Source organism: Acomys minous, assembly GCF_964271855.1.
Source record: "Acomys minous genome assembly, chromosome: 2".
Taxonomy (NCBI): domain Eukaryota; kingdom Metazoa; phylum Chordata; class Mammalia; order Rodentia; family Muridae; genus Acomys; species Acomys minous.
Genome location: NC_140484.1, coordinates 50,739,420 through 50,766,376, shown reverse-complemented (window position 1 = coordinate 50,766,376; position 26,957 = coordinate 50,739,420). Strand labels below are relative to the sequence as shown.

General features: G+C 53.0%; 1 protein-coding gene across 1 annotated transcript in view; it reads left to right on the top strand.

The window, feature by feature from the left end:
* Positions 1-211: 211 nt before the first annotated feature.
* NRXN2 (neurexin 2) overlaps positions 212-26,957 on the top strand; it is a 114,424-nt gene continuing 87,678 nt past the window's right edge. The window contains exons 1-3 of the mRNA XM_084760315.1: positions 212-385; positions 9,903-10,891; positions 25,900-25,917. Coding sequence (XP_084616441.1) covers positions 10,162-10,891; positions 25,900-25,917 — 748 coding nt within the window. The 5' untranslated portion in view covers positions 212-385; positions 9,903-10,161. The remainder of the gene's footprint in view (positions 386-9,902; positions 10,892-25,899; positions 25,918-26,957) is intronic.

The window sequence follows — 26,957 nt, the reverse complement described above, 5'->3', positions numbered from 1 at the left end:
GCCCTGGGGCCCGGACGCCAGGGTCCGCGCGGAGGAGGGAGGTGGGCCAGAGGAGCCTTGGGCCTGGCGGCTTTTGCATCTTTTTATTGGTCGAGCCGCCCGTCTGTCAGTGTTGCGTGGTCCAATGCGCGTGCTTGGGGGGAGGGCCCTGGTGCTGATGCTGCCGTCAGTCGGTGTTGCAGGGATGCGGCGGCGGGAGCAGCCGCCCTGACTCTCAGAGCACCCTCCTCGGAGCGGCACCGCGGCGGGGCGGGCGGGGACGCGGCGGGGACCGAGAGGCGCGAGGCGGCCAATACTGCTGGCCCCAGATCTGTCACCTGCCGGAGACCTAGCGGTCTTGAGGCTCAGATCCCCACCCTTCAGCTCCTGGCGCCCCTAGTACCAGGTATGGGGGGGGGCTGCGGCGGAGACGGGTGGGGGGCGGGAGCCAATCGGGGGAGGGGAGCGGGCCGGAGGGGGCGGTGGATGCTGAAAGGACGGATTGGGGGGCGGGGGCGCCGAGCAGAGAGGGCTGGCTGGGTGACAGCGAGGAAGCAAAGCCGCTGGGGGAGGTTGGGGGACTCCCTGTGGAAGGGGCATTGGCCCTGAGCTGGAGCGAATGGAAGGTGGTGAGGGAGGGTCGTTGAGGGGAAGGGATGGGATGTGAAGGAGGGGCATCCATAGAGCTGTGAGAAGGGCTCTGAAATGGGAGGGGTGGTCCCCAGTCTATGCTGGTCCTGGCCGCTGGAAGCAATGATGGACTAGAGAGACTGTGAGCTGTTGTGGTGTGAAGGGTCTGCAGGGGAGAAACACTGGTGTTAGTGGGCGAGGAGGCAGTCTGGAGAGAGGACTGAGAAGTAGAGAGGGAGGTCTGGGGGTAACCTCTGAAGAAAAGGCTCTACTGGGGGCTGGGAGCCTAGGGGAGAGGAGGTTATCAGGAGGGAGCAGAGGGGAGGATGCCAAGATGCTCTAGGCATAGCCGAGTCCGTGATGGGGAAGAGCTGGGCAAGATGGGGGGCCGCAGGGAGAGGAGAGAAGCTTGCTGGGGAAAGCTGGGGGTGACAGAGAAGGAAACCAGTAGGAGGGGCTCTGCTTGGGTGAGAATGTACTGGGGGCAGCGGTAGGGTTCTGGTCACGGAAGTGCTGGAGGGGGAGAGGGAGCCTCAGGGCTCCTGGCTGGCTTACTCCCCCACCCCAAAGAGGTGGGGATTATTTCCCATGGCCCAGCCTTTTCCCCCAGAGGAAGGAGCTGTCTGCTCTGAGGTCTTTGGGATGGAGTATGAGCCTAAGGGTCTTGGGTGGGCTCTTAGAGGTAAAATTGGCTTTGTGGGGGCTTTTGGGCTCTTACAGTCACCTTTGCTGTCACCCTCTCTTGAGTTCTAGGAGAGGCATCTAGAGCCTTAGTGAACTGGCAGGGCTGGGAGGGGCTGTTTCTTGGTGCCCCACAGTGAAAGGGTATGCTACCCAGCTCTAGAATGCTCCAGAAAATCTGAGGGGGTAGGTCTTGGGTCTCCAGCCCCCTTGACAACTTCCGGCTTTTGGGCACCCTCGGTTTTTTTTTACACATATTGTGGGTGGGTGGGGTAGGCAAGGACCTTCCAGTCATCCCTGCCCCTCCCTCTTGTCCACCTTCCCAGTGTCTGGGCGTTCCTTCTGGGGGAGGGCGTTACATCCTCTGTCTTCTGCTAGAAAAGGAGAGAGAAGGAAGCAGGGAGAAAAAAAAAAGAGAGGAAGGGAGATCAGTTAGTCAGTTAACTACATGCAGGGCCTTCTGCTTTGTGGGTGCTTCGGCTACTCAGTTCTTTAGCTCCCCCACCCCAAACCTGGGGGTGGCTCAGGGAAAGACATGTTACAAGTGGGGCTACTTTCTTCTGCAGCCGGGGGGAGAAGGGTCGGACCGGGAGGCCCCTTATCTTTGCCAAGAGAAGTGTGCTCAGACTCATTCCACAGGGGTGGGCGGGTCTGATCAGCTAGCAGTGGCTGCTGGGGAGTTGCTCCGCGGCCTGGGCTGAAACCTCATGACAGCTGCTCCCCAGAGGCGAAGGGACCTTGCTCTGGAATAGCCATTGGGGACCTCCACGTCTCTCCAGGCTCAGTCTTTATCAGGTTCAGCTGTTCCGTTCTGTCCACCCTTGCCAGTGACAGACATCCTGACTCTGTTCCACACACTTGGTGGCACCCACCCAGACACACACCTACACAGCACACACACACCCCTGCGTTTACAATACAACTCCCTGGCGACAAACCACCCACACTCCCCGCCCAGAGAGCCTGCCCCCTCCTGCCTGCCTCAGAGACCTTCTCTAGGAGCCCTATTTCAGCACACGACACACATTGAGCCCCTAAATACCCTTCGGTTCCCCCAACAAAGCACTGCCAGCCCTTACCCTCAGAGATGCACAGTGTCTATCTCCGTCATCAAGCCAGGCTCACAGTCATCTTTAGCCCACTTGCCCTGCTGGCGCGCACTTCCTCCTCTTCTGGGCACACATGCCCATGCCTGCACACCTTTCCAGACACATCAGCCTCTGCCTACCGCATGATATGCACCACGTGCTAGTAGGGGTCTGAAGCATTTTTCTTCGGGTCTCTGTGTGTGCACACACTAGCACACAGGCTGCCCAAACATTCTTTATGCCTTGACCCGCACCCTATGTCTCTCGCCCAGATGTGTTCTCTGTCTCTCTCTTATCCTTACGGTACTTTCAGAAAGCTCTTAAAGCCCAGGCCTACTCCTACCTGATCATGGCCACAGTCACCCCAGGCCAGCTTTACCCTCAGCAATATCTGGCCTTCTGCAGAACCGTGAATTCTGCCCCAGCATTTGTCCCCTACACAAGGTCCTCTGCTTGCCTGACACTGGAGACACAGTGTCCATCCCTGCGATTCAGGCTCCTCCTCGGCCCCCACAGGGACTCCCAAAAGTGTGTCCTCACACACCACCCACCTCGTTGTTCCATCTGTTGGTGCAGTTCTGTCCTGGCCTCATCCGCACCAACAGGCTGGTGGACTCACCGGAATTCATTCAGTCATGCACACCTTACAGTCAATAATGCTCATCTTACTGTCATTTTCAAAGCTGTTTTCTGCCTCTGCCACCATTCAAATGGGTGGATGAAGGCGAGGCTTCCTGGGCTGTGCCCTGCCCATCAGTGGTCCTCAGTTTCCTTATCTGTATAAAGGGTGTGTTCCTATAATACCCGTGTCTGAGTGATGTCTCAGGGCTTTGGATGAGAGGACTATGAAGACTGTAATCTCAGCAACAGCTACTGTATTTAGTAGGTACCTACTGTGTGCCTGACTTTTTCAGGCACATAGAAAGCTTCTGGTTAGCAATAGGTGTTTCAAATATTTTTTTTTTACACTCATTTATTCATTGTATGTGCACTGTGGTGCATATGTAGGGGTCAGAGGTCAGCTTGAAGGACTTGGTTTTGTATTTCTTACACAGATACTGAGAATCAAACTTGGTAGTTAGGCTTGGCAACAGCACTCCCCCCCAGCAACCCCCCCCCCCCCCCCGCCCCAGCCATCTTACTGGCCAGGCAGCAGGTATTTGTTTTGTTTTGTTTTGTTTTTGTTTTTGTTTTTTGAGAAAGGGTCTCTCTGTGTTAGCCTTGGCTGTCCTGGACTCACTTTGTAGACCAGGCTGGCCTCGAACTCACATCCGCCTGCCTCTGCCTTCCGAGTGCTGAGCAGCGGTTTTTTTTTTTTTAAAAAAAACACTATTATTATATCCTTTCTTACACATGCACGCATGCACACCTGTCAGACACCTTCAAGAACATGCCAACCACTTGAGGCTCACTCATGGGGCCACCCCTGGAAACCACCTGTCTCCTCTGCATCACTCGGGCACACTCTTCCAGGCCTGTGTCCCACAGAAGGCGTCCCTGTGCTCACCCCTCCCACCTCACCCCCAAGGTTCCATGTGCTTGTGTTCCAGCCTCCCTTCCATCAGGGCCTTTTCATTTCACCTCAGTCCCCAGCCCACATCACCACAGCCCTACCCGCTTGGCAGCAGCCTCACCACAGACGCACCTCCAGCTGCCACCCTTGCCTTTGCCCTTGCTGTTTTTCTCCAGGCACACAGCTACACCTTGGAGGACACACACGCATACCAAGTCTTGACGTTCCATGCTCACCTGTCCTCTGGTCTTTTTAATCCTTTCTCCCATTTTCCTAGGCAAGCTGAGCTACCTATTTAAAAGAATGGAGAAGGGCCCAGAGGGGAGATAGAGTCAAACTGGAGAGAGTCCCAGCTCTGCCACTTACGAGCAGTGTCACCCTGTGTGGCCCTATCTCTTGTAAAAGGGAACCTCACTAAGATCTACTTTGCTCACTCCCTTTGTTCTTCAAGGCCCTGGCAAGGACTGAAGTAAATACCAGACACACGTAGTGCTGCAAACTGTAAAAGGCTGAGAGGTTCTAAAAGTAATCATTAATACAACACACACTTTCCCACATTGCAGAAATATCAGCTAGGCTGCGCTCTTACACACATTCTGATGCTGACAATACTTTTCTTTTTTTCTTTTGGTTTTTCGAGACAGGGTTTCTCTGTGTAGCCTTGGTTGTCCTGGACTCACTTTGTAGACCAGGCTGGTCTCGAACTCACAATGATCCACCTGCCTCTGCCTCCTGAGTGCTGGGATTAAAGGCGTGTGCCACCACCGCCTGGCCAACAATACTCTTATTATTCTCTGTTTTGTTTTATTTTTTTTCGAGACAGGGTTTCTCTGTGTAGCCTTGACTGTCCTAGACTCCCTTTCTAGACCAGGCGGGCCTCAAATTCAGAAATCTGCCTGCCTCTGCCTCTCTGAGTGCTGGGATTACAGGCGTGCACTACCATACCTGCATACTTTTATTATTCTGAAAGACATGGGAGCCCAAAGAGGCCAAGTAACTTCCCAAAGATCACACAGGTTGATAGAGGTATGGCTGGCATTGGAGGTGAGATTCCTGAGCTCACCCAGGTTGAAAGAAGCGGCATTGGAAGCCAGGCTCCTGAGCTCTAACCACGTAATATTCTGGCTTGTTTTGAGGGCTGGATTCATGTCTGTGTGGGTCCTCCCTTATCTTCACTGGGTCATCAGGGATTGAAAGGAGAGTAGGAAAAGAGACAGGAACCATTTGTAGCCTGTTCATCCTGTCAGTCCTGTCTGGGGCTTTAGTGGGGAAAGTGTCCTTAAAAACCGTTATGAACCCAAGGGTACCTTGGGCCACAGTCTGATGTCCTCTTGTTATGACTCAAGAGTCATCCCCTTCCTACGCCCAGTGTCTCTGAATAGCAGCCATCCTTCCTCAGCTTGTACACCTCCACAGATGGGGAACTCATCCCCCCCCTTCCCCCGCCCCCATGAGGTGGCCTACTCCACTGTCACATGCCTTGGACCTCCCGGCAAAATTTCTTTAGAACTTGAGCCAAATTCTGCCCCCTCAAAACACGTTCTTCTCCCACCTGTCCGAGGGCTGCCTTCTGGGGCCACCAGAATGTGTGTAAACCAAGCTCTTCCTCCCCAGCGCCTGAGGGAGGCCCCTGCTGTCTCGCTCCCAGCTGGCATGAGCAAGGGAGAATCAGAGAGAGGCTGGAGGGGTGTGTGTGTGCGTGTGCGTGTGTGGGCTGGCCAGAAAGCCAGCTGAATGGATATTGGGAGAAGGCTGCTGCCGAGCTGGGCATGGAATTGGCATCTGTTTTGCTCAGTCTGAACTGGGAATTATGGAGCCCAGGCAGCAGAGTCCATTTGGTTACAATCGGCTGGTCCAGTGGGAGTATTTACACTAAGAGGCTCGTGAACTCTGCTTTAGTCTTGTTCTTCTGTGTCAGCGCTGGGCACTCTCTGCCCCTCTCTTAACTGCTGAGCCGTGTTTCCAGCTCAGTCTCTGCTTCACTTTAGGGGAAAGACAGAAGGAACCCCTCGAGTGGTTTAGTCTTGAGGTGAGCATGGAGTCTGTCCACTGTGAAGGCTAGAACAAAGGCAGGTGGGCTGTGGCCTCAGATACCGCCTGGTGGCCCGGGAGCAAGGCAAGACTGAAGAAAGCCATTGCGTTTGGGACCAGTAGACTCTTAACCTCTACCCTCGTCTTTGTTGCCTTGTTTTCGAGGGTGAGTGATAACACTGCTTTGTGGGGCCAAGGAGAGGCATGGGGTCCAGCCTGGCGACTGACAGAGTGGGGATCCCCAAAAGTTGAAGTTCACATGCCACAGCCTGGCTGTGAGAAGATGGGGGGGGGGGGGAACTCTGTGGATCAGGAGGAACAGGGGGTGCTGTCAGTAGGAAAGAGTAGAATAGCAGGGAGTAGACAGGTACCCTGAGGACCCTGAGGTCACCCCAGCCCAGCTCCTCCTGCACCCGCACGCACCACTTCCCTGAGTCTGTCTGGGAGTCGGGGGTGCCAGGGTGATGACAGGATGCTGAATCTTGTGGTGCCATGGGCAAGGTCAACTCCCTAGAGGAGCAGTGGCCTATGGCCAGAGGGGACTGGCAGGATGTGCTGCATTGACATCTGTGAGTAGGCAAGAGCTCCTAGGGGCTATTTTGGCTAGTGTCCCTGCACTGGACAAAAGGCATGGGCTTGGGGGCGGGGACACAGGGCCTGGATACTGTGAGTGTAAAGCCTTGCACAACTCCCTCAACACCTTTATCTTGAGGTAGTTGTGCAAGGCAATGGAGTAGACCTCCGGAACCTGGGTTGCTGCTGAGGCCTGAGGAAGACTGTCACACCCAGGAAGCCCTGTGCACCAGGAGCAGAGGCATTTGGAGGTGGAGCCAGCAGAAGCTGGCCCTGCCGAAGGGAAAAAGGCCTCAGAGTAGTCCAGAGCAGCAGGTGTCCCAGGCACTGTGGGATGAGGTGAAGTGGAAAGGACCCAGGTGTCTGCTTAGCTCCCTCGGGGCTGTTTCTGCCTTCTTCTCGCAAGCCCGAGGCTGTCCCAAGGGTCCCTGGCTCCCCAGGAGGGATGGGCTTCCTTTTGGCTGACCCCAGCGCAGAGTTAGGAGGCCTCAACTACAGAGCTGTGAGGAGAATGAACGATGAGACACAGTGTGGAGGGGCTGAAAGCCAGGCCCTGTCCTCACTCGCCTAGAGGCACCGCCTCTGCTCCCAACAGCTGCCTTCAGACAGCACTCGCACCTGGCTATTATTCTCTCTCTACACACAGACTAACTGGAGCCACCCCTTTCTGGACTCTTATCCACCCTACACCCCACCCCTCCTGCAACTAGAGCCAACCTGTTCTTGGCTCTCAGGACCCAGGCCCCTGCCTGGTAGCTTCTGGAATCCTCCCCTCCTTCCACCACTATCCATCCATCCATCCATCCATCCCACCTTCTGCTTCTTGACTTTACAGACAGAACAAGACACCTTCCCTAGGCTTTCTCCTCTGCTACCTCAGTAGAGGGCTGGGACCATGACAGGACACTGGGGTGGGGGGTGGGGTGGAGGAGAGGCGACCCCTCCCCCAAGCTGGGGGCAAGTGTGAGTGGACAGCAGCGCACAATCTCATTCCCTCCACCAGTGGAAATCGATAGCTAATTAATTCTCTCCCCAAAATAGTGTCCGGAGGTGGGGGTTGGGGGTGGGGGCTAGGAAAGAGGCAGACAGAGGCAGAGACTGAGCCAGACTGAGACTGAGACCCTGGGAGAGGAGGGGGGAGGGGAGGACAGGGAATGGCCAGTCTTTGGACACTAGGGCTGCCTCTTCTGGAGAGCAGGAGCTTTGGCTTTTTCTATTCTTCAGCTTCAGGGTCCCTTGCCTCTGCCCTGGGCTGGGGGTGCATGTGTGTGTGTGTGTGTGTGTGTGTGTGTGTGTGTGAGGGCGTCAATCAGGCTAGGAGCAGGTGCTGCATTTAATTTGATTGGCTAATTAGCCCATGCATGCTAATTATCTCCATTACCCAATGAGGAGAAGCAGTGGCACGCTATATATAACCAGCAGTGTTTGCAGGGAAATGGGGGCTGCAGGCCTGGCTAGCTTCCCCCTGACTGGGAAGGGACAGCCCTTGGGGGTGGGTGCTGGGGCAGGATGCTTTAGCCTTGGTAGCCTGTAGGACTCTGGGTGGACAGCAGCCAGAAGCAGGGTGAAAAGGCTGAGACAGGGGACTGGCCTTGCAGCTGCGTCCTAGTCTTTTTTAGCCAGTACTGAGGGCTTCAGAGTACTCACTCCAGCCACCTGCCCTCCTGTCACTCTCTGGCCGTCTTCTCCTCACTGTGGCTCTTTACTGCAGCCGGCTCGCCCGCTTCTTTTTATATCTCCACTTCCTCCTGTGCAGCTTTCTGGTTCTCCTCGTGCCCTCTAAGTCGCTCTTCTCACCTGTGGCTGTGCCGCTCTTTGTCTCTATCTTGGGCCTGCTGGAGGTGGACAGACTTGGATTGGAGGCCTAGTAAGCTGCTGGGTGTCTGGGTGACCTTGGCCAGATCCCTGGACCTCTCTCTGTGGGTCTCCCCAAGGATGAACGGGAGTAATAGAACTCTTTTGAGTGATTAAGTAAGACATTTGTAAAAATGCCCGGGATTCAGGGCCCTGACAAATGCCATTTGAATTAGACATTTGATTTTCTCAACCTTCTGTTTCTTCTCTCCCCACCCCCCGGCCCTTCCCACCCCCATTACTCTTCTGTCTCCATCACTTTCCACGGGCTCCTCTTCTTCCTTTCTCCTCTCCACCTGTCCCCATCTTCTCTGAGACTCTGGCCCCTCCCCACTTCTTTCCCAGGCTTCTCATCACCTCCATCTCTCCCTCCTTCCCACCCTCCCTCCCCAAAATAAAATCAATGCAATATTCAGGAGGGTTGTTGGATATAAATAATTACGACTTGGAGTTTAACGAGATGCAAATTCCCCTCCCTGTCGTGGGGTATAAATTGCTCTCTGACAGCCCGTTACAAGGGTAATCATTTCAGAAAGGCAATTTTATGCAAATGAACCTGACTGCCTACCGGTAGCTCCCCCAACCCCCAGCCCTGGTTGGGGGGCCTGGAAGAGCTGAGTGTTGAAGAGAAACCCAGTTACTGGGCCCAATCCTTGAGGTTGAGGAGCTGGATGTGGAGGGAGGTTGAGGGTGACTCACCCTTAACCTCAGAAAGACCTGGGCAAGTGGAAACTGACGTTTGACGATGGGCCACCAAGTAAGGCTGGGAGTCCAGAAAGGGCATAGTGTGGCACAGACTTGAATGTCTGTCCTCATGAGTGCACGGGTAGGGTACCTGGGTCCCGGCTGGCTTTTCTTCCTTGCCCCTTCCCAGCCTGGTAACTCTATGGTGCCATTGACGAATTGGCATTTAATTAATCCCAATGAATTATTTAGCAACTTCATTATCCAACATCAAGAGCTGATGAGAGAGAGACTGATCCCTGGCTAAAAGCGGGAGCCGGGCCCGGTGGTTGGGCGGTGGTTGGGTTTGACTGCTGGAGGAGAGTGAGCGCCTTGGCCCCACCCCCGAGGAACTGGCCTTGGTCCTGACCCTTGGACTTCAGCGAGGGTTAGGAGAGGGAGGCTCTGTTGGATTTCATACAGTGTCACTTCTTCGCCGGGGCACACCTCAAACCAATGATGCCCAAAGTGAGCACCACCTCATTCCAACTGTTAGTCCCTTAGTACTTCCAAGTACGATGGCATCTCTTGTTTGTAGAACTTCTGCAGGTCAAGGCCAGCTGAATACCTCAAGGGAACTAACTGGCCTTGCTGGTTCAGACTTGTAATCTTAGCACTTGAAAGAGGAGGTGGAGACAGGAGGCTATCAGAAAATTCAAGTCTTCTTCCGCCACCTGAGGAGTCCGGGGGAGGAAGGGGCCTGGGCTACATGAGACTGTCTCCAAAACCAAGAAGTGCTAAAAGGAAACAGGTGGTCGCCTGCTGGTTTGAGATGGGGACTCCTTGACTCTGAACTCTCGGTTAAACCTTTGCTCTCTGTTTCCCCGTAGGCGTCCCTCCCCCACCTTCCAACCGAGCCCGCCGCGGGGGAGGGGCTCCACCACCACCACCACCACCTCCATCTCCGCCGCCGCCGCCTTCCGGGGACGTGGACACGTGAGCCCTGGCGGCTGGGTCCATGGCACTGTGAGTCGGCGAGGGAGCCCCGCTCCTCGCGAGGGGCGCCCGGCCCCCTCCCCGCCCCATGCGCCCGCGGCTCTGAAGCCTGAGCGGGGCCGGGGGCCGGGCGGCGTCGGGGCCGCCGGAGGCATGGCGCTCGGGAGTCGGTGGCGACCGCCACCCCAGCTGCCGCCGCTGCTGTTGCTGCTGGCACTGGCGGCGGGCGTTCGTGGCTTGGAGTTCGCGGGCGGCCCCGGGCAGTGGGCTCGCTACGCGCGCTGGGCGGGCGCGGCGAGCAGTGGCGAGCTTAGCTTCAGCCTGCGCACCAACGCCACGCGAGCACTGCTGCTCTACCTGGACGACGGCGGCGACTGCGACTTCTTGGAGCTGCTGCTGGTAGACGGGCGCTTGCGGCTGCGCTTCACGCTGTCTTGCGCGGAGCCCGCCACGCTGCAGCTGGACACGCCGGTGGCCGACGACCGCTGGCACATGGTGCTGCTGACCCGCGACGCGCGGCGCACGGCGCTGGCGGTGGATGGCGAGGCCCGCGCCGCCGAGGTGCGCTCCAAGCGGCGAGAGATGCAGGTGGCCAGCGACCTGTTCGTGGGTGGCATCCCACCTGACGTGCGTCTATCTGCGCTCACGCTCAGCACCGTCAAGTACGAGCCGCCTTTCCGAGGCCTCTTGGCCAACCTGAAACTGGGCGAGCGGCCACCGGCGCTGCTGGGTAGCCAGGGCCTGCGCGGCGCGGCCGCCGACCCCCTGTGCACGCCCGCGCGCAATCCCTGTGCCAATGGCGGCCTCTGCACCGTGCTAGCCCCCGGCGAGGTAGGCTGCGACTGCAGCCACACTGGCTTCGGCGGCAAGTTCTGCAGTGAAGGTGAGTCCCAGCACAGGGCAGCGGTGGAGAAGTACTCGGGCCGGGGTCGACTGGCAAGTGCTGGGGCACCGAGGCGCTCGGGTTAGGACTTAGGAAGATGGCGTGAGTGCATGAGGGCGGGTGCGGCTCTGGAGTAAACTAGGAGGCCATGGGTGTGGGTGTGGGCGTGGCCTGGGGCGGGGCCAAGAGTGAGCGCTAGCTCCACCTGTGTGAGGCTTGTGTGGTGACAAGGTCCAGAGGGCGCTGGTGGCCTGGGGGACTGTGAGTGGATGGTAAGGTCGTGTGGGTGGGGCCTGCACAGGCCATGCCTGTAAGACCGGGTGTAGGGAACGGTACTCTGGGCGGGGTCTTGAGAGTTCGGTATTTGAGGTGGGGGGGTGGGTGGCGGTCTTTCGAGATGCAGTGGAGAGGTCAGAGTGGACAAGGCCTCTGAGAGGCTGGGGTTTGCTGGTGGTAGCCACTGTCTCGTGAAAAGGACTGATCTGTGAAGCCCGGGCGCAAGTCCAAATCTGCTTGAGGACCTACCAGAGGGTGGAGGGGGAGACGGGGAAAGGGAGGCTGTGACCTAACCAGCCAGGAGGACGGGAATAGTGTTTGCTTTCCGTCACAGATCTCCAGAGTTGCATGAAGAGGGTGGCTTAGGCTCCTGACTAAAAATTGACCTTTTTGGTGATGGTCCTGGATGCCAGGCAGTCTCTCCGAGGTGCCAGACTGGGAGGGGAGGCTTGTGTTTCCAACAGGGAAGCCCTTCCCAGCCTGAGGCTGAGATGGAGATAACAGGGCTGGATGAGCCTTGCTAACACTCTGGAAGTTGGGACAGAATATGGAATGGGACTTGGAAGAAGATATCAGGGCCTCTGGCAGCACCCCGGCTTGTAAGAGGTGTGCCTGGCTGAGCCCATTGACGGGCTGGAAAAACGATGGAGGTTGGATGAGGGCAGCTAGTCTGTGCTTTGGAGGGGGATGAAGACCAAGAAGCCACTTTTATTTTGGTGTCACTGGTCAGAGGAGAGATTTTTCTCCATTGATTTGGGGGTGGTGGCTCATCACCCAGCAGGTATGTGTGGTAGCATTTGTTTTACTGTCTCTACTTGTAGAAGTCAGGGACTGCTTGCAGGGACTGCTGCTGCTGCTGCTGCTGTTGCTGCTGTGTGTGTGCGAGAGAGAGAGCATACATGTGTGCACCTTCAAAGAGGTGGTGTCTTTGAGAGAATGTGTGTCCACACACTAGTGTGGCCCTGGGGATGGTGTCCCTGAGGCTGTGTGGTCAGCCTTGAGAGGAGCCAAGTCTGCAGACATAGCCCTGCCTTGGCAAGTCTGTTCTTCGGCGTTTTGATTGCACATTTGTAGCTGTGGTAGAGGACTAGGAAGGAGCCAGGTGTGGTAGTTCATATGCGCAGTCTTTGAGAAGCTGAGGCAGGAGGGGCAGGCGCTTAAGGTCATTCTCAGCTACACAGTGAGTTTCACGGCAGCCCAGACTACTTAGCACTGAGCCTCAAAACAAAGCGGAAACGTAAGCTAGCAGAAGGGGCTTTGGATTACTTGGTGGGACTGTGTTTTGGGAGACATCCTTAGGAACTGAGCATATTAACATGACACCTTCTCGCTTTTTCTCCAAGGAGCTCAGGCGCTCCCTAAACTGTGAAACTGCGTGCAGAGGCCTGCGAGCCTGCCAGTGTGTTTTGGGTGCATATGTGTGAATGGGTCTGTTTGGGTTGCCGTTCTTCCTGACTGGAGACCAGTGCCTAGCACAGTGACTGGAACGCAGCTGTGAGGGTTTGTGCCCGTGTGCTGGTTCCCATGTGTGTGTTTCACTGAGAGGTTTCAACAAGACATTTAGGACGTATGGGAAATTTCCAGAACCTCAACTTTATTCTCCAGTTCCCATGACCCACCGCCCTTGCCTTCCTAAGAAAACAGGATGAGGTGGGTGATGGCGCAGGCCTTGGATCTCAGCAGGCGGGAGGCAGAGGCAGGCAGATCTCTGAGTTTGAGACCATCCTGGTCTACAGGGGGAGTTCGAGGTCAGCCAGGGCTACATAGAGAAACTCTGTCTCAACAAAACAAAACAAAACAAAACAAAGCAAAAAACAACCACAACAAAAAACCACAAAAAGAGAAGAAGAAAGCTGGGTGTGGTGGCACACGCCTTTAATCCTAGCACTTGGGAGGCAGAGGCAGGCAGATCGCTGTGAGTTCGAGGCCAGCCTGGTCTACAAAGTGAGTCCAGGACAGCCAAGTGTACACAGAGAAACCCTGTCTTGGGAAAAAAAAAAAAGAACGCAAAGAAAACAGCACAAGCCTTACTTCTAGTTTCCGGGGGTAAATTTGCGCCACGGGAAGGTTATAGTAACTGTTACATGGTCCACTGTGCGAGAATCAGGCCCAGGCTATGAGAATTGTACTCAGCGGCATCTCTGCTAATCCGTTCTCTGAATGCATCCATCAGCCAGAGGCCTCCTGGGAACTAAAGAAGCGCATGCTCCTGAAAGTGGGTTGTGTGTGTGATGATATCGAGGATGTCCTGAAGTTTTTGTGTGCAAGAGGGATGGTTTTGCTGAGTGGGTGTGCTAGAGTCAAATGGCCGCTCGGGTCAGCTGAGCTGAGAGCTGGCTATGCGCACCTGGCCCACTGTGTGTGACAGCTGGCAGGGGCAGGGGCTCCTGTGTGTATACGGTGTGTGATCTCTCCGGGTGTGATCTGCTGAGAGAGAGGTGCTTTGTCTGACAAAGGGCAGGATGCGTCTGTGTCTCTGCACCGAAGACAGCACCCAGCAGCTAGTGGGTGTTTGATTCAGACTTGGGGAATGAATGGAGAGATATTAATATGTATTTGAAAGAACCAAGACATGAGGTGAAGCCACATGTGTTCGTGGAAACTCACGTGTGTATGTGTTGGGATCTATGTTGTGGGTGGTCGTGGGGTGGAAGACACTGGCTGCACCTGGAGTTGGCAAGAACAGGTGCAGCAAGAACCCCCCGGCCCCCTCTCCGGCCTCTTGCCACCCCGGCCTTAGTTATTCTCCTCATGTTTCTTCCTGAGTCCCTAAGCAGCGTTTGTAATAAGCAGTGCCCATTCACTTCTAGCACATTATTTGTATCTGTGTCCTGGTGTGTGTGTGTGTGTGTGTGTGTGTGTGTGTGTGAGAGAGAGAGAGAGAGAGAGAGACAGAGAGACAGAGAGACAGAGAGACAGAGAGACAGAGAGACAGAGAATTTGAAGCACTCTTGCTATGTAACCAAGGTGAGCCTCAAACTCACGGTGATTTTTCCACCTTAGCCTCCCAAGTGCTGGGATTGTAGGTGTGAGCCATCCTGTCAGGGTTTCCCCCATGACATGCCCAGATGTGTGAGAAACAGCATCTACAGCATCTGCTTTATCATTTGTGTGTGTGTGTGTGTGTGTGTGTGTGTGTGTGTGTGTGTGTGTGTGTGTCTGGAGTAACAGAAGGTTATGAGTGAGGATGGGAACCTAATCCAGGTCTTCTGGAAGAGCAGGAAATACTCTTAACCACTGAACCACCTCCTTAAACATACATTAAAAAATTTAAAAATCCCACTTATTTATTTATTTATTTGTTTGTTTGTTTATTTATTTATTGTCTGTGTAGGCCTCATGCCACAGCATACATGTAGAGGTAAGAGCACAGCTTACATGAACTGTCTCTCGCCTTCCACTATGTAGGTCCCAGGCATTGAACTTACGTCACCAGGCTTGGCAGCAAGCGCCATTATCTACCAAGCTATTTTTTTTTTTTTGTCCTTCTAGTACATTCTTATTCACACGAGGAGGGAGAACATGGCCTCCCACTGTTGGTGACTGGGGTGAGGACAGGGAGACTGAGGGGGACCTGATCCTGGCAGATCTCTCTACAGTCTCAGACTCAGAGTTCTTAGCCTCCTTTGGAAGCCACAGTCACGTCACTATTACTCGCTTTCAGTGGTTTCCATCTTTTTCTGAAATCAAGGACGTTTTTAAAAGTCAGTAATTCACAGCACAACCTTCCAAAGAGTTAGTTATTATTTTTATATGTGTTTATTGGGAAAACAAATGACTCAAAGCCCTCATGAATCCAGAAAAGCTTTTAGATGACTTTGATGTTGCATTCACCATTGTGGTTAATAAAATATACATTAGGAGAAATAGTTTTAGCTTTATAGGCGGGATGTACCAATTTTGCCTTGAGATACTTGGTATACATATGGATTTGTGGATCTTTTGGAATCTCCCCTGTAATTTCCTGGGGTCCTTGGCTCACCCACCATCTCAGAAACCACAGAATATTTGCTGCTTGCTTTCTCTGGGGGCATTTGGCCACATGGAATTGCTGACAGAGCTAAGGATGAGCGGCTGTGCCCCGGTGTACCTGCTGCTGACAGTGTGACAAAGCTAGGGTAGCGTAGACAGGGATTTTGCCACGGTTTATCCGTCTGCACTTCTCCATGTCAACCATGTGTGTGGAGAAGGGCCAGAAAAGTGATCAGAGAAGAAGGGCGCGCAGGCGTGGGAGACCTCAGATGGCGTCAAGGCACAGACGCGTTGGGCCAAGTGTCAGGCGTACGGCTCACTCAGGAGACAAAGGACGAGACTGCCACGGTGTGTGCTGCAGATAGATGGACACTCCGTGCCGTTGGTTTGCTGGCAATTTAGTTCAACAGGTGGTGATCGAGGGCCCTATGGGGGAATCAGAAACGAGTAAGATGAGCTGCCTGCTCCAGGAGTTGGAAGTTTAGTTGAGGGAGTAGAGTGGTTAAGAGAGTCTTGGCCAGTGCCTTCATGACTTCAGACGTAGCACCTGTCTGTCTGTCAGGGGCTGTCATGATGGCACCTGCCTCAAAGAGAGAGTCGCTGCGGCCATTGCAGTTAGCTCCTATGAAGTCCAGAGGGTGGCATGTGGCACAGAGAAGATGCTTGATAAATAACAAGGGCAGCGCCTCTCCAGTCCAGACAGCTCACGCCCAAAGTGCTAGTGCTGTAAACGCCGAGACGTTGAGGGATACGGACGCGATGTCGCACAAGGGGAATCTTCCACACCAAGCTTGTTTGATGGACTAAAGGGTAAGGGAAAAAAAAATGGGTGCAGTGAAAATACTGTATTTAATCATCCGGAGGCTATATGCACAGGCGTATGTAAAACAGAGGGATGTTTCATTTAGACTCAGGTCCCATTCCCAAGATATCTCATTATGTATATTCAACCATCCCAGATTTAAAAAAAAAAAAATTCAAAATCTGAAACATTTCCAGCCCCAAACATTTTAGATAAGCAGGAGTCCTCAGCTTGCGGCTGGAGAGATGGCTCAGTGGAGAGCGCTTGTTCATGCAGAGGATCAAAGTTTGGTTCCCAGCACCCACACCAGGCAGCTCACAACCCCCTCCAGTAACCCCAGTTCTAGGGCATCCAACGCTTCTGGCCCCCATGGACGCTTGCACACACTTGGTGCACGTGAACTCATTTAGACACACGCACACACATACAAATAAATAGGTAAATATTTTTAAAAAGAATATTCAACCTCCAATAGCAATAAATAAACAAAATCCCAAAGCACAATACACAGGGTGGCAGTTGGTACCTGCCTAGGATATGGCAGGCACAGTAGTGTAGTGATTAGCAATAGATTGCTGTCCCGGTGTGGTGGTATTACCAGCATTTGGGGACACTGCAGGATTTGAAGCCACCTTAGGCTACCCAGAAAGTTCCTGGCCAGGCTGGGTTACATGGGGAGACCCTGTGCCAAAACAAAACAAAACAACAACAACAACAAAAACCCCCAAAAGACTGCCAGCAAGATGGCTCCACAGGTAAAGGGGCCACCAAGCTTGGTGACCGGAGTCCAATCTCCAGAACCCACAAGGTGGAAGGGGTGGGCTGACTCCTGCAGGTTCTCCTCCGACCTCCCTGTGGATGCTGTCGTAAGTGTGGATACACATGTGCACTAAATAAAGTTTGTCTCCTGTAGACAGCATAGTGCTGAATCCTCTTTTGTTTTGTTTTTTAAAGCTCACAGGGACAGACTCTAAGATTTTTACTTTGTATGTATGTATGTATATATATATATATTGTATGTGTGTGTGAGGGTACACATGAGTGGTAGATAATTAGTGAGAGTAGAGTTTTAAGAACTTGTATTTTGCCAGGCGGTGGTGGCGCACGCCTTTAACCCCAGCACTCAGGAGGCAGAGGCAGGTTGAATCTCTGTGAGTTCAAGGCCAGCCTGGTCTACAAAATGAGTTCAGAACAGCCAAGGCTACACAGAGAAACCCTGTATTGAAAATCAAACAAACAAACAAACAAAAAGAATTTGTACTTTATCAGTATTGGGGATTGAACCCAGAGCCAAGCACATGTTATGCAATGCAAGGGTTCTACCAGTGACTGGCGATGGGGTTGTGAGATGTTATTTGGGACTGGTTTTCAATACTGGTTAGCAAGCTCAGAGGAGGCCAAGTTAGGCAAAGAGATGATGACTATTTAAGGGGTGTGGAAGGAAGGACATGTATGTGCCATCCGTTTAGGGGCACACAGCCCTGGGCAAAGAATAGAGTTTATGGCAGGAGAAGCTGAGGATATGCCTTGGTACCCAAGTCAGTCACTGTGGCGTAATGACAAACCAACACGCAAAGGGTTTTGAGCAGGGATGTGATGCAGATGAGACCTGTATGTAGGAATCAGGGAGTGAAGTGTAGTAGGATTCTGTACAGCAGTTAGGTGGCAGAGAAACCAGCCGAAAGATAGCTTAAACAAGAGATTTAAATTATCTTTATTTGTATATGTGTCTATGTGCACATGTGTGAGTGTATGTGCACATATAAGTGCTACCTACCTCGTGCCTTTTAGAGGCACCGTCTCTCTCTGGCCTAAGATTTGCTGATTAGACCAGGCTAGTTGGCCAGTGAGCCCCATTAATCTGCCCATCTCTGCCTCCCCAGTGCTGAGGTTGCAAGTGTGTGCCGCCACACCTACCCTTTCACCTGAGTTCTGAGGAATTGAATGCACATCGCTTGTTTGTGTTCGAGACAAGAACTTTACTGACTGAGGCGGATGCCTCCTGCCCCGAGCCTTGGTGGTTTTGGGGTAGCCAAGAAGAGTGACTGACAGCAGCTCTGGTGGCCATTGGGGTGCCTGCAGTAGGCAGCTAAAGCTGAGCCCCGAGCTGTGGGGGAGGTGCTCCCTTTGTGGTTGAGGTGCGAAGGGGAGGAAGTCCGGAAGGGGATTGGGTTTGGGACAGCTGCTTATGCCTGTGTGGAGTTGTAGTGGCCTCGGGTCTTCCTTTGACACAACTGTCCAAGTGTTTTCATTTCGGTTGTGATAAAATGCAGCTTGGGGGAGAAACGGCTTTGTTTTAGCTCACAATTTCAGGTTATATAGCCTATCATGGGCCTCTCTCTCTCTCTCTCTCTCTCTCTCTCTCTCTCTCTCTCTCTCTCTCTCTCTCTCTCTGTGTGTGTGTGTGTGTAGGCAAGAATTTGTCTCTTTTTGAAACAGGATTTTTCTATGTAGCCCTGGCTGGCCTGGAACTAACTATGTAGACCAAGTTGGCCTTGGACACACAGAGAGTGCCGGGACCAAAGGTGCCTGCCACCACGTCTGGCTGTGCATGGCTGTTTTTATCTGTATGTCTGTCTACGTACTACAAGGTGCAGTATCCAAGAAGGCCAGAGGAGGGTGTTGGATTTCCCAGAACTGGAAGTTCAGACTGTTTTGGGAACCAGGATGTGGGAACTGAAACTTGGGTCTCTGGAAGACCAGCCAGCACTCTTAATTGCTGAGCCATTTCTCCTTCTCCATGGTTATGGGAGTTTCCTTTGGGCAGCATTTCATCAGAAACCAGTGCTACTTCAGATCTCAGGGCCCCAGCTTCCTCCCTAAGCACACAGGGGTGTGGGATTGCTGGGCTGTCTCAGAGAGGGGTCCCTGGGACGCAGAAGCAGGAGAACTTGTGTTCTGAGCTCTTTCTTGGGAAGGACCTCGCCCTGGAGAGCCAGGTTATCACATCGAAGCAGAAATCCGCCAAGGTTGAGAAGATCTCTGGGAAATCTTATCACAATCTCTGTCTCCCTGAGCTTGCCCCCTGAGGACTAAGGAGGTCATGGGTTCCCTCAGGTAGCACCCCAGACTGACTCACCACAGTTTCTCCCCTAGATGTGACCCTTACCCCGCTGTTGTACTTTTGAGGTCTCAGCGCATGGTTTTCATTGATTACAACCCCCCCATCTTCATCACTGTTCTTGATAACAAATCTTCTAGAATTCTGGGTCCATGGTAGGTAAGACAGAGCCATCCCTGACTCCGTCTCTGTCTTCAGCCAGGTCACTGAGTACCCATGTATGTGCAAGTTGGGATTGGGTCAGAAAAGTGACAGTTCCCTGCCAGCAACAGCTTCCAGGACCTGTGGTCCAGCCCGACGCTGCCAGGGGTGGAAGGGATGCCAGGCAGAAGGGATGATGGATGTCTGGGGAGTGGTGCAGGGCTGAGCTCAGTGTTTCCTCGGAAAGACAACAGAATGGTTGCCCGGGCTGGTGGTGTTGAGGCCCAGCTTGGCTGCTTGCTAACTGTGTGAACCTGCAAAACCTACTGAGCCATGGAAAGTCAATGCTCTGGGTGCTCTTCCAAGTAAACAATAGGCTTGCTGTGATTTGTTCCCCCAGTGGCCAGAAGGCTTCAAGGAGTGGGTGGCACTAGGCTAGACCTGAGCCAGAGGGAGTTGCCATGAAGGTGGAGTGCTAGGGCTTTTCTGCCAGGAGTGTGGGGGATGTCTCTGGCACGGTGAGGCAACAAGATTGCTTGCGTTTTGTGGGGAATAAAATACGGTGTAGATTAGCCTTCCAGAAGCTTCTAGTAGTTTTGACTTCTAGGCTAAGAATGTGCCTCTCAAGATGTTTCCATCCCATATTAGGTCAGAGTGAGCTGGGAGAAGTAAGAGGTGGGATCTGGTTTTGTTTTGTCGTTTATACTAATGTCACATATGATAACTAGTTGAGCTTGACTTTGAACCGCTGATCCTCCTGCCTCCACATTCTGAATGCTGGGCTCCACCACCTCGCCTAGTTTTGCAGTCTGTGAAGCCAGGCAAGTATTCTACGGGTTGAGCCATGTCCTCAGCTCTCACTGGAGCCTTTAAAGCTAAAGAGATTTAGATTAAATTTTGTTTTTGGTTTTTCAAGACAGGGTTTCTCCGTGTAGCATTGGCTGTCCTGGACTCACTTTGTAGACCAGGCTGGCCTCGAACTCACAGCAATCCGCCTGCCTTTACCTCTCAAATGGTAGGATTAAAGCCATGTGCCGCCTTGCCCAGACTTGGATTAAATCTTCAAACAATTTTTTTAAATTTAAAAACTTTAAAGTACTTATATATTTTTATCGTATGTGTATGAATATTTTGCCTGCATGTATGTCTGTGTACCACATGCAGGCCTGGTACCTTCAGAGGCCAGAAGAGGGTATCAGGTCCCCTGGAACTGCAGTTACAGTTGTGAGCTGCCACGTGGGTGCTGGGATCTTAACTCAGGTCTCTGGAAGAGAAGTAAATACTACTAAGTGATGAACCATCTCTCTGGCCTTCAAATTTTTATTGAAATTTATTATTATTGTTATTAGTGTATGTGTGTGTGTGTGTGTGTGTGTGTGTGTGTGTGTGTGTGCATGTGCGTGTGCCTGTGTGTATATACGATGTATATCCGCAGCGTGTGCATGCCACGGAGAGCAGAGAACAGCCGTGTGGAGTGAGTTCTCGCCTCCTGTCTTTGTGTCGGCTTCAGGGATGGGACTCGGGTTGTCAGATTACATGGTGAGCACCTTTTCCTACCTTGGTGCTTCTCTAGATTCAGATTTGATTGCCACCACAGTGTGGCCTTAGATAAGTTACTTCTACACACCCCCCAATGTACGTATGTATGTGGTATTCATGTTTGCACGTATGTGCACACATGTGTGCGAACATGCATGTGTGTGTGTGTCTTCCTCACTTGCTCTCTACCTTACAGACTGAGGCAAGGTCTTTCATTGGTTTGGGAGCTCGCCGTTTTGAGCAGCCTGGTTAGGCAGTGTGCCCAGGGATTCTCTGTCTCTGCCTCCTAATGTGTTCTGGGATGACAGATGGGCTGCCACGCTCACCTGGCTTTTATGAGGGTCCTGGGTATCTGACCTCTGGTCCTCACAGTTGTGGGCATGAGCCATGTAGCCGGCCCTGTTTCTGCCTTTGGACACTTGGTTTCCTCATCTCTAACAGAGAGGAATAGTCATTTGTATTCAAGGGTTATAATAGTAGTGGCGGGTACAGGAAGCAGCACACAACAGGATCCAGTCCTACTTTAGTGCTCAAAACACAAGAAGTGTTATTATATTACTCACTCAACAAACATAGCCATGTCTTTTTACAAGCCAGGAGCTGAGCAAGCAGCTGGAGGTAGAGAGATGAATGAGACATTGTTTTGTGTTTTGCACAGTTTTGTGGTCCCATCAGGAAGCTGACTTGAAATTGCAGTTGCAATGTAGCTTTAACAAGGGCAGTGGTAAGACAACGTGTACCACAGAGCTGGCCTGGAAGAGGGTAACTGCTGCTCTCCTGGGTTTAGGTTGCATAGGTATTGACAGGGTCTTAACTGAAACTGGTGCGTGTGTGCCTGCATGTGCGTGTATGTGTGTGTGTGTGTGTATTTTGGGGAGAGTAGATAGAATGTGGCCTATTAGGGGACTGGAAAAGAGGTGGGTGTGGCTGGAGCCTGGCTTGTTGCAGGCTAGGAGACTGAAGGAGGTTGGTCAGACTCAAAGGGACTTACTGAGAAGACTAGACCTTCCCTGGTGAAGCCAGCAAGGAGCTATATACTGCAGCAGGTACACACTGCAGCAGGTACGCACTGCAGCAGGTACGCACTGCAGCAGGTATGCACTGCAGCAGGCACACACTGCAGCAGGTACACACTGCAGCAGGTACGCACTGCAGCAGGTACGCACTGCAGCAGGTACGCACTGCAGCAGGTACACACTGCAGCAGGTACACACTGCAGCAGGTACGCACTGCAGCAGGTACACACTGTAGCAGGTACGCACTGCAGCAGGTACACACTGTAGCAGGTACGCACTGCAGCAGGTACACACTGCAGCAGGTACGCACTGCAGCAGGTACACACTGCAGCAGGTACGCACTGCAGCAGGTACACACTGCAGCAGGTACGCACTGCAGCAGGTACACACTGCAGCAGGTACGCACTGCAGCAGGTACGCACTACAGCAGGTTCGCACTGCTGTAGGTACACACTGCAGTAGATACACACTGTAGTAGATAGACATAGCAGTAGATATACACTGAAGTAGATACACACTGCGGTAGATATACATTATAGTAGATAGAAATTCACTGCAGTAGATAAACACTGCAGCAAGCTTGAGATGTGGTGGGGGCACTTAGGTGGCATGTGGGTATAAACTACAGGGTGAAAAGACTCATGGAAGGAAGATCATCTCAAAGCCTATTTAAGCTCCCAGCAGAATGTACAGGGGCCTTACCTGGCCTACTCTGTTGGGACATGGAGGGTTTTAGAAGGTGGAACCCACAGGCCCTGGGGACTGGTACGAAAAGGGGGAGGATTGCTCCCTGGGTGTCTGGCCCAGTCAATACAGGAGAGAGCTTGGGGGAAAGGGGTTTTAAGCACCTCAGACAGGTTGAAGGCAAGAAGCCTGTGAGACTAAGAACTGTGATGGCGCTGATTGTTAAGTGGATAGTGGGATGGCATGGAGAATGGTCCAGGTGTGTCTTCTCCTCAGAGAGAGGAGAGAACAGCTGAGCACATACGGCTCGCAGCCAGGCTGGTGTGCAGTGTGACATATGAGGGTTGTAGTCGACCTGGCTCTAGGTTAGATGGCATCTTGGGACACTTTTTAGAGATCAAGAAGATTGGAAACAGGGCCTTTGCCCTAAGGCATCGAGGAGAGCCATGAGTGAGGAGAGCAGGGAGGTAGACCTGGAGGGGCCTAGGATGCCTGGTGAGGGATGCAGGCAGCACAAAGCAGACGAAGGGGCCTGCTGGCTTCATGTTTCTGAGCATACTTTAAAAGAGTTTTCTTTTTAAGAATATTTATGTTATGTTATGTGTATGTGTGTGTCCCTGAGGACAGGTATTTGTACCACACGATGCAGTGTCAGCAGAGGTCAGAGAAGGGCATCAGATGCCCTGGAGCTGGGGCTATAGGTGGTTGTGAGCCACCACCATGTGGATGCTGAGAGTCAAGCCTAGGTTTTCTGTAAGAGCAGTAAGCGCTCCTTACCACTGGTCCATCTCCCCAGCCCATTAAAAAAAAAATTAAATTATGTGTCTCTGCGTGTGAGTGTAGGTCAAGGAGGCCGGAAGCATCTGATCACTTTGTAGCTGGTGTTACAGGTGGTGGTCAGCTTCCCAGGTGGGCTTTGGGAACCCAGCTAGGGCCCCCTGGGAGAGCAGGAAGCTGTCTTAGCCACTGAGATATCTTTCCAGCCTGGAAAAAGATTTTGTAATATCTTCCATGTGGAATTATAAAAATGATTCATTTGTACAGGTGCTGGCGGTTTGCGACTGACCAAGGTCTTAACATGCTCCAGCCAAAGAGTCCCAGCCCAGCAGTTCTCAGAGAACCGGAGGGTTTTCCCCAGGGTCCTTTAACTCCCTCATAGTTGTGATGAGCCTCAGGAGCTGTAGGAAAACCTGGTCTATACTGCTTTGGGGGTGTATCTGTCAGGCCAAAGCCGCTCTGCCATGTATTGTAGAGTGCGCTTGTAACATGGAGGCTTGTGGGTGTGGGTGAATAAAGAGTGAGGAGCCGGGCGTGGTGGCGTACGCCTTTAATCCCAGCACTCGGGAGGCAGAGGCAGGCGGATGATTGTGAGTTCGAGGCCAGCCTGGTCTACAAAGCAAGTCTAGGACAGCCAAGGCTACACAGAGAAACCATGTCTTACAAAACAAAACAAAACAAACAAACAAACAAAAGAGTGAGGTGTGTAAGAGACAGGTGGGTTCGCTGGGGTGTGTGTGGGGGGCTGGTGGGATGAATCAATAGTAACATGTATTAGGATACTGTGCAGGTGTTGGTGTTTGCACTCAATCTGCATGTACATCATAGGGTGGTATATGATGTATAATAGATACCAGTATTTTTGTTTTTGTTTTTTTTGTTTTTTTGGTTTTTTGTAGCCTTGGCTGTTCTGGACTCCCTTTGTAGACCAGGTTGGCCTCGAACTCACAGTGATCCTCCTGCCTCTGCCTCCCGAGTGCTGGGATTAAAGGCGTGCGCCACCACTGCCCGGCCCAGTATTTGTATCTGCAGTACGATGCGAAGAATACACGGACAAATACCACAGCATGTGCTCATACGAGGGAGGAGGACGGCATGTATGCAAGTGTGTGAGTTCGTGTCTATCTCAGGATCCTCCTGTGTGTCTTCCCTTCAGGGTTTGTGTGTTTGTCGGTTGGGAAGTTTCTCTCTTTGGCCTCTGGCTCCACCTAACAGCCTCCCAGTGAGTGCATGTGTGACAAATGTTTAGAGCTGGGAGCGCCTTGGTCCTCCTACAATGTAGCCAGAGCCTCCTTAAGGAGCTGTGACTTAGCTGAAGGAACTGCTCCTATGCACCTTCCCTTTTTAACCCATCAGGCATGCCCCAAGGTCCAGGCCAGTGCCTACCTGACAGGAGAGTCCCATAGGGTGTGGCATAATTCAGAGGTCCTCAGTGTGCCCTCTGATTTTGACTGAATTTAAGGTAAGCGTCCATCTGGAGGCGCTTTGCTACACCCAACCCTGTAGAGGGCAGGGCGTTTTGGCTCATTTGGGAGGTGGAAGCAGAAGGAGCAAGATGTCAGGGCCAGCCTTGGCTACAAAGCCAGCTTGAGGCCAACCTGGACTAGCCAATATTTTGAACAAGCAAGCGAACAAATAAATAAGCAAGCACCGTCTAGAGTTGGGGGCGCTGCTCAATTGGTAGTATGCTTGTTTAGTATGTACAAAGCTTTGAATTTAATCCCCAGTAGTGCTTAAAGCTGAGAGTGACAGTGCATGCCTGTAATCCCGGCACTCAGGAGGCGGCAAGATAAGCCTGAGTTCGAGGCTAGTCAGACTACGTACGTAGTAATCTCCAGGCCAGCTTGGGCTGTAGACTAAGACCGTGAAATGCTCTCAAAAATGAAAACAAATTAAAAAAGCTCAACAGAATGAAGACGTTTCTCCTGATCATAGAGGCAGAGCTAGGGTCAGAGGGGCTTAGGAGAGGGTGCTGTCCACACTCTCATCTGTGTAGCGAGGGGTGCAGAGAGTTGAGTGGCTCAGATGGGCAATTTAGGGCAGAATTGTATTTTATTGCACCAAGTGCAGGGCCCGTGCCACAGAGCTATGTTCTGACTCCGTGCGGATGCCTTCTCTTTCCTGGGTGGGTAGTGGGCTAGGGGGCGGTCAGACCTGTGAGTGTGAGCACTTCTAAGTGTGAGTTGAGTGAGAGCTGAACGCAAGAGTGGATCACTCGGTGCTTATGTGTGTCAGTGTGTCACTGAGCGTGAGTGTGTCTCGGCGAGCCCAGTGAGACAGTCTCTGGTGTGAGCGTGTCCCCATCTGTCTCTGAGCTGCAGTGAAATGAATACAAGGGAGGAGCCTGCCTCAGGGAAGCCTGGCTGCTGGCTGCTCGCTGCTCACTGCTCTGCTTGCAGCCCTGCTCCCCGTCTCTGTGTGATCCCTGCTCTGGGGCTCAATTCCCTGCTATAACAGGATCTGGTGCAAAGTGCAGAGGTCCCTCCCAGCTCCCCAACCCCCCAGAACTCCCCCAGCCTGGCTGATTCTTGGGAGGACTTACTCGGGAAAGTGTGGTACTGCCCAGTCCCCAGCAAAGCTGTTCCCTGAGATTTGGGGCTTCTAGGTTGGGTTATTGTTATTCATGGCAAGGCCTTGGTGGGCTTGGCGACCTGAAACCCCTTGGTCCATGGCACATTTGCTAACAGGTGTCTTTTATCTTCTCTCCCTGCTCCCCTTCTCTGAACTCGGCTGACTGTAGAGGAGCACCCCGTGGAAGGTGAGTGGAGTCTCCGTGATCATTAGGGTAATGCGTATATCCCCATGGGGTCCATTTGTAGGGGTGCTGTTGGCCACACAACAACTCCCTGATGTTTGCGGGGTCCCCCCCCCCCGGGGGAAGAGTGTCTGGGGTCTTCTCCGTTGGACTGCCTCTTCCCGGGCCTCTTTGCTCACTGATTGGGGAAGCTGCTGGTGGAGGGCAGGCCCTTCTCCTTTCCCAGGCTGCTCTGTGCTGCTCCCAGCCTTCCTCCTTGCCGTGAAGGGAAGAGGGTTTCTGGGAAGAGATCATGAGTCGGGGGGGGGGGGGGAACATAGCTGATAGCGTTGGGGTGCCCAGAAGTGGCTAGGCAGATGCTGCTTTGCCCAGCTTAGGAGGCACATAATGGCCTTGTACAAGAGAGAGCAGGGGTGGCAGGGGTGGCTGCTGGCCTGGAGCCCGTGCTGGGGAGAACTCATGCCACTGTTGCAGGCCCCTGGGAGTGTGGTCAGAGTCCAGGCAGGGTGGGTCGGCCCCATGGTTGAGGTGTGTGGGCGGGGCGAGCTCTTCCACTCTGCTAATGCTGCCCATGGCGTGAGGGAGACTGCAGCTTCTTTGTTCAACCTAGTCCCAGGGCAAGGGTGGGAGCGGGCTTCTCTTGGATCTCTGTCCCTTCTCTCTCTCTCTCTCTCCCTCTCACTTTCTGGTTTTGTCTTTGCCTCTCTTTCTCCGGGGCTCTGTCCATGGACCTCTTTCTGTCCCTGTCCCTCCCCAGATTCTCTGGGTTCTATCGTTTTCGCAAACTTTACCTCTCGCTTTGCTTTTCCCTCTGCTTCTTTTCCCTTCTTTGGGGTGGGCTAAGCTCGAGGATAGGGCAGGCTGCACTTGAAGGCTGACTGAAGTCGCTCTTTCAGGTCGTCACAGTGAAACTGGTGAAATGATTACGAGGGAAAGCCACATCCTAGTCACTCCCCTGCTCTGCAGCCCCCTGTTCTGGGAAGGCAGTGTGTAGGATGGTACACTCTGAGGTCCCTGGGCTTGGCCCTTATGGGAGAAGCAGA